At 64.8% G+C, this 7,458-nt stretch overlaps 1 protein-coding gene across 1 annotated transcript in view; it reads left to right on the plus strand.

Moving 5' to 3' along the window:
• MDFI (MyoD family inhibitor) overlaps positions 1 to 1,807 on the plus strand; it is an 8,260-nt gene extending 6,453 nt beyond the window's left edge. Inside the window, exons 3-4 of the mRNA XM_026056524.1 lie at positions 811 to 1,074; positions 1,551 to 1,807. Coding sequence (XP_025912309.1) covers positions 811 to 1,074; positions 1,551 to 1,807 — 521 coding nt within the window. The remainder of the gene's footprint in view (positions 1 to 810; positions 1,075 to 1,550) is intronic.
• The last annotated feature ends 5,651 nt before the right edge of the window (positions 1,808 to 7,458 follow it).

Consider the following 7,458-nt stretch of genomic DNA (forward strand, 5'->3'; position numbering starts at 1 on the left):
CCCGCTTGGCTGGAGGTGCCTTTGCCCTCAAGCCTTTCGCCTGAATCATCGCTTGTTTACTGACGTGCGAGAGAAAAATCAAAGTTTGGCACAGGCGCCGGCGGGCGGGATTTTAYTGAGTTGTCGCGTTGCTGCTGGGGAGGGGGAGCAACGAACCCCCCTTCCCGGYGCTGGGTCCTCGCTCCGGCCGCTCCGTGCACCAGCTCCACCGTGCACCGACTCCACCGTGCGCGCGGGGAAATGCTCCCGGGGCGGGAGCGAGGCACCGCACCGCGCCACCGGCTCCGGGCAGGATGGCCCGTGGCCGCAGCAGGCGAGGGCTGGAGGGAGGCGYGGATGAAGCAGAGCTTCGTTTTCCTCCTCCTGCGGGGAAGTCCAGCCAGAGGCTGGGGAGCGCTTTAATTAAAAGGCTCCTTCGCTCCGTGCTGGGGGGGAGATGCACATCCCGGCTCTGCTACAGTGCTGTGTCTTCTCCGGCTTTTGGCTCCCGGCTTTCAGCGGGAGATAGGCTGGAGGCCAGGATTTGCARCCCGGAGGGAAGTCGGTGGCGTGGGCTGCGCCCAGGGAGTCACTCGCTTAGCCGGTGGCAGCGACCGGCTCTTATCTGGGCTGCCGGGGCGGCACAGCGTGGCACGGGGCAAACGTGCCTCTCCGTTCCTCCTCTCCCCTTCCTGGCCTTCCCAGCGGTGCCCGTGCGTCTCTTCTCCTGCCTTTCTTCTTCCTCTCCATCCTCCCGGAGCGCACTCCCGTCCCTGCGCGGGGGCGGCTGGGGACCTGGCGCGCTGACGCCCGCCTCTGTCTCCGAAACAGGCCAGCCCCAGGGGCGAGCGGCCCCGCAGGGCCCCCAGCCGCCCGGCCCCGCTGCCCGCCTGCTGCAGAACGGCGCTGGGCGAGGGCCGGACGCCGGCGGCTCCCACGGGGACGCGGGCAACGGCCTCTTCCGCCCCCTCCCCAGCTCGCAGAAGCCTCACCGCAAGCTGCAGTCCCACCACTCCATCAACAGCCAGGGCAGCAAGAAGAGCAAGGGCAGCTCCAAGTCGGCCTCGTCCCACATCCCTATTGAGGCTCAAGAAGGTACCGGCTTTCCCYGGGGGGGTTCCCTTTCCCTGGAGTGGTCCCTTTCTCCGGGAGGTCCCTTTCTCCAGGGGGTCCCTTTCCAGCTGGTCCCCTGCTGCCTGCATCCCTCGGGGTGCCCCTCGCAGCATCCTTCAGCGCAGCGGTGCCCCGAATGCCGGCAGTGCTGGGTTTGGCATCTGCCCAGCTCCTGCTCCGGGAGCTTTCTTAGTCCTGCATCACTCATTCGGCTTGTCCCGGGGCCGTTTTGTGTCCTCCGAAGCCTGTCTGTGTCCTGCAGAGGCTGGATGCGTCCCAGGCACTGGTGCTGGTCCCTGAGCATTGAGTGAAGTCCTCAGGGTGGTGGCTTGGCTCCCAGCCCCTCTTCCCGTCCCTTCCCTTAATTCCCAGGGAGTTAAGGCCTGAGCATCCCGCCCGGCCCTGCCCGTGGGTGCCAGCGCGTCTCCCGGGCGGTCTCTCTCCCTGTTGCTCGGCAGACTGCTGCGTCCACTGCATCCTCTCCTGCCTCTTCTGCGAGTTCCTGACCCTCTGCAACATCGTGCTGGACTGTGCCACCTGCGGCTCCTGCACCTCCGAGGACTCCTGCATCTGCTGCTGCTGCTGCAACTCGGGCGAGTGCGCGGACTGCGACCTGCCCTGCGACATGGACTGCGGCATCATCGACGCCTGCTGCGAGTCGGCCGACTGCCTGGAGATCTGCATGGAGTGCTGCGGGCTCTGCTTCTCCTCCTGAGCGGCCGGGGGGGCCGCGCCGGCTCGGCGCGCAGCCGCCAGCCGCCTCCCCCCGGCCCCGGCCCCATCGCGCGGCGGCCGAACACCCTGCAGGTTGCTGAGCCAGCGGCGGAGAAACCGCGTGTGAAATGCCGAAAGGAGGAGCGGAGCGAAGGAGCTCGATCCCCGGAGCCGAGGGCGCCCCAGGGATGGACGCGCGGACGCTCACGCTCTACCTCTTCCGTCGTGCTGGGCCCGCTCCGGGGACCTCGGCGCCCTTTGCCGAGGAGCGCGGGAGCTTCCTGCCACCTGAGCCGAGAGCAGGAGCGCCAACCCCGGCCCCGGCCCCGAAATGCCGGCAGGGGCTGCCGGGAGGCACCGGCCGCCGGAGGGACGTCTTCCCTGCCGTGGTGCCGGCCCCGGGACTGAGCAAGGGCAGCGCTCCAGGCGCCTTGCCCCGGTGTCCGAGGCGGGGTGGCACCAAGCATCCTCGCCTGCCCGGGATGTCTCCACGCCCGGAAAGGCCAGACACGTGGCAGAGCCCTGCTCCCCGCCGGGCCCGGAGGTGCGGGAGCCCTTGGCCAAGGTGCCCAGTTAAGGGCTCCGCTCTCTTTCCTTTGCCGTCGGATGCAGCTTCTCCCGCCCCGTCTCGGTGCTGAGATGAGCAGCCAAGTGCAATAACTCCAGCCTGCTCCCATCCCGGCGCTGCCAGCCGGGAAGAGGCTTTTCCTTTGCTGGTTGCCCGGAGCAGGGTTGCATCCCTGGGCTCGGCAGCCCCCTCCAGCCCGGTGCCTTCCCGCCCGGCTCCCTTCCCGCAGGGCCAGGGCGGCCGGCCAGGCGGGGGGGGGGCCGGAGCCATGCCGAGCCATTCCCGATCCCGTTCGCAGGACACGTGCGGGCTGGTTCCAAATGACCCCACGGGTCCCTGGCCCCATCCCATCGCTCGGGGGGGGGGGGGATGGGGCTCGGGCCTGGGCGAGGGTGGAGAAAGCATCCTTCGGAAGGGCTGGGGGAAGGGGAGGGAGACGCAGTGTCATGGGGGTTTTTGTGCCTTTTGTTACTGTAAATAAAGGTCTKTCTTCATTTCTGAGCGGCGGCTGCGGCCTCGCGTGCTCCGCAGGGTGCTGTGGGGGCTCCGGATCTGCTGTGGGACAAACCCACCACGTTACCCCCCCTCCGTGCTGCCCCTCGCTGGCGCTGTGCCCTGCCGCGGGGCCCGGGGAGCCCGATTCYGGCGAAGGAAAAGCAACGCGAGGGGCACCAAGCCCCCGTTGCCGCTGGGGATCCGAACCGGGGCGATGCCACCGGCTGCCTGGGACGGGCTCGGCGAGCCCCGGGGGGGGGGCTCTGCCGCCCCAGCTGGGCCACGATGCAGCGAGGAGGGAAAAACACTTAAAAATCGAGGCCAAATGGGTCATTTGGTCAAAGCGGTGGGGGCCGGTGTGGGATCTGGGCTGCCTGCCCTCCGGGGCTGCAGCGCAGCCGCTCCGACCTATTTTTAGCAGTGAGCTAAAGGCGTCGGGAGCCCGGCTCGCTGCACGCGCGCGGAGAGGAAGAGGAGGGCAGGCAGCCTTCCTCCCAGCTGCCGCAGCTCCCAGTGGCAGAGCAGGGCTCGCGGCCCCCTGCTCTCCCCCGCGGTGCTAACGAGCGGGGCTGGAGCCGGCACCCCGACGCCCCATTTCCCCCCCACGCTTTCGCCCCATCGCTCCAGGGCCGAACGAGCAGCCTTCGTAAACCAGGTGCAATTTGATGCCGCTCCGGAGGGACTGGGTCCCTCTTCGCCGAGGCTTAAGACTCACGGGCAAGGCAGAGGGTGGGAGGTGGGGAGGAGAGCCGGGCTCTTTCCCTTCCCGCGGCATGATGTACTGCCGAACGCAGGCGATATTCACGCCTACGGATGTACTTTAGTGACGGCTGCGTGCGAAAATGCAAATAAAACGGCACCCGGCGCTGGGGGCTTCGCGGCAGCACGGCTCAGCCTTGCTAAAGGGGTGTCGGAGAACGGGCGCTGCCTGGCGAAGCCGCGCGCGTGCCAGGGCTTTCCCGCCCCGGGAGAGGTTCATCTCCTCCCCTGGCAGCTTGGGGCTGGAGACGGGCCGGGGCAAAACTGGACTTTTTTCAGCCCGTAGCCCGAAGGCTGGATTTGGGGAAGGAGCAGGCGGTGGGATCGGCTGGGCGCAGGTCGCCGTGCACCTTGCAAAGCACCAGCCGAGGAAGGGAAGAGTTAACCCTCCTGCCTGGGAATGAATTAACAGCAGATGTGCTCAGCTTTTAACTAATTAATCTCCTGCAGACACTCGGTTTTTTGCTGGTCCCTGGGCAGTGTCTCCAAGCCGGGAGGCCGGGCAGTGCTGAGCACCCTGTGCGCTCCTGCCCCCTCCGCGGCCCGGCCGGCTGCTGCTGTCGGACTTTGGTCATGGGCTTGGTCGTTCATTGAAGTGAAACAGTTCAACGAAATGGGCACAAATGTGTTAAATGGCCCAGGCACCTGCGATGATAGCATTGCTCGGTGGGTGTTTTCAAGGAAGGTTGGTGGTGGGGGGGGCCCCGTAGGAGGGCTGCAAGCCCTGGACGGGGAAATGCATGACTCCGGCCACCAGTGCCATGTCTCCAATGCACGCTGGCTCTGCTGGGTGGCCACGGCCAACGAGGGCTTTACGAGCATGGCGTTGCAGCCCCCTTGCCTCTGCTGAAACCCCAAACGGCGTTAACTCATGGCACTGCGCTTCCCGGAGCTTTTTGCAGCATCCAGAGGCAAGCTCCGGCCAGGCTTTTGCTCATCTCCTCGGCTTCGGGCTCGGCACCCAAGCCTCCGGGAGACCTTCGCCTCCCGAAGTGCCTTGCTCACGCCGGCGGTGCTGGCTCCTTGCCGCCGTGCTATCGCGAGGCCGCCACGCTTTTCCCCTCCGCGCAGGCCATCTCCTCCGGAGGAAACCTTCTGCTTCAGGGCGGACGTGTCCCATTGCCGCAGGGTTTCTCCACGCCACCTTTTGCCGTGTGCGGTGCTGCCTGCTGGCTGCCGTACGGGATGAGCCCATGTCCAGCATCTTGGACGCACCTCTGCTTTCCGTGGTGATTGCTTCCAACAGCTGGAGCTATTTCTGTCTACAATCACGATCAATAACGTAGGTGAGAAGATTTTTTTTTTTATTATTATTATTTTCCACTCCAAATACTTTCTCCATCCTGTTTCCTCCCTGTTCACATGGCAGACGGGGGCCCGCTCCAGCCGGGAGGCCTGTGCAGCCGCCTCCGCTCCTGCTCCTCGCCGCCGGTGCAGCCCCCACTCGTGCCCCCGCCGCCCTGCGAGCGAGGGGGCAGCTTGGCCGGGTGGCGAGCGAAAGAAATGCATTGCACATGTGTACACACACGTGCACGAACACACACACACACACACATGCACATGCGAAAAAACATTTTTAAAGCCAAAGGAAAAAAAAAAGAAACGGTCTTTGGAAGCCGAAGAGGCTCATGTAATCCCAGGTTCGGCTGGGCGGCCTCCGCACGGCGCTGCGATGGGGGACGGGCCGAGGGGAGACGACTGCAGTCTATTAAACTTCCTTTGAGAAGCTGCCAGGCTGACAGCAGCTGGAAGGAATTAACATTTCAGGCCCACCGGCTCCTCTCCTCGCTCTCCCCCTGCCCCAAAAACCGGCTTGAGGCTGCAGGCCCGGCGGCATCACTTTTTCCCACTCTCCAAGAGCTCTGGCAGCGGTCGGCATCTGGTTGGAGCCGATTTCCTCCTTGATTCCTAACCTGCGAGAAACGTGAGCATCTGAGGAAGTTATTAAAAAAAAAAAAAACCCAAAACCTAGCTTTAAGCAGAGCGTCAGGAGCGACGGTGCATGGCCACGTCAGTGCCGACTTTTCCGGCATGAGCGGCCGCTTTGGGTCCCTTTCGCCCTAGAGCAGTGGTACCGAGGGGGTGTGTGTGTGKGGGGGGGGTCTCACGCTGCAAAGTGGCTTCAAGCCGTCTTGCACCCCTGAGCCGCGAGCACGAGTGCTCTCAAGAAGACCAAAAAACAGGGCTCAGACCACTACGGGCGGCAGAGGCACCCGCTTGCCGGCACGCGGGGCAGCCGTGGGTGCAAAGTGCGTGGCTCTTGCATGCGGGGGGGCCGCATCCTGCCCCGCCGGCTGCAGCGTGCTGGGGCTTGCTGTCGCTTTTCGGCATCCTGGGGGGGGGGTCAGCGCGGAGAAGGTCGGGACTGCAGAAACCATCTGAGCGCGGCGATAGCTGAAGCAGCACAGAGCTGGCGGCTGCCGGCAGGTTCACTGCCAAGCCGCCTGCAAGCGCTGGCTTCTCCCGCCGGCCGGTGGCGGCTGGGACCCGAGCGGAGACCCTGCAGCGCCGCATCCCACCTTGCTCCCGAGCTGGAGAAGGCGAATGCCCGACTGCGGGGGGTAGTTAATCCCCTCCTGGGTGCCTGGCGCCGGAGCACGGCAGGGGGCCGAACAGCCCCACAGGCAGCTGCTCCTGCCGGGGCCGGACTCCGGGGGGGGTATTTCCCCCTCCAGCGCCTGCGTTGCACGGAGGCGGCTCGGTGCCAGGTCCACGCAATGGCTGGCTGGGAAGCACCAAGCGGGGCTGTGCTTGGAGCAGATGAATTTTCCAGCGTYGGAGAGGGTAAGAAAACAAGGGAGGGGGGAACACGGCTGCAGAAAGGTTGACGCTGGGCCTGGCGGCTCGGTGTGTGGTCCGGCCGGCCCGCGTGACCGCTGGGAGAAGATCCAGCAGCCYCAGCCCCATTGCACGGGATGGCCGGATCCTGCCGGGCAGCGCTGCCTCACCCTGCTCCATGCAGGACATCTCTATTAATTACGGGGTTAATTTGCACCGGGCTCCCACCGAAGAGCCGCAGCTCAGGGTGTGAGAGCTGCTGTAAATGCAGAGCAGGGTGCCTGGAGCAAGAAACTTTGCTAATACAGAAAAATATGGAGCAACAGTTGTTTTTTTTCTTTCTTTTTAATAAAATTTAACAACATTTCTGCCCTCATAGGTGGCCATGCATTGCTGTGCATGCAGTCCCACTAGTCAAAACACAGGGCTTCGTCTTGAGCATCCCTCTTTTTTTTTTTTTTTTTCCATGCCTGGAGCTGACATAACCCTGCCAGCTGGAGCATCTCCCTCCTCCAGCTCGCGCCCGCCGCAGCGGCCGTGCACCCGGCGGGTCGAGCGGCACCGCCGCCGCCAGGCTACCTGCGTCGCAGGGCGAGCCCGGCCCTCGCCGCGCGGCGCCTCGCCAAGAGGGGCCTCCGAAACCCAAACAGCGATTTCCTGCTGCAGGCGGTGGGAGTTGTTTTCTTTAAAACACGCAGCTGAAATCGGAGAGGCGCCGGCGTTTGAGCTGAAATATCTGGGAGCCGGGGAGTTTGCTGCGCAGCGGAGGCAGCGCCAGAAGCCAATGCACGCGCGCGCATGCACCCGCCRGCCGTGCCAACATTTGAAAGCCATTAACGGGACTATTTCTGGAGGAAAATCAGGCCCTGCCTTTACCCCCCACCCRCTGCAATGCCCCAAATGGCCTTCTGCTGCCGAGAGTTATAGTGTGCAAAAACCGGCCCCGCTTTTGGGCCTTAAGAGCAAAGGCCTCGTCCCGCCCGAGCAGGGAACGCTGGCCCGCGTTTCGCGCACGTGCGTGGCGGGGCAATTGCTTGGCCGCCTCCTGCGCG

This window comes from Apteryx rowi, unplaced genomic scaffold (assembly GCF_003343035.1).
Source record: "Apteryx rowi isolate R43461 unplaced genomic scaffold, aptRow1 scaffold_132, whole genome shotgun sequence".
Lineage (NCBI taxonomy): Eukaryota > Metazoa > Chordata > Aves > Apterygiformes > Apterygidae > Apteryx > Apteryx rowi.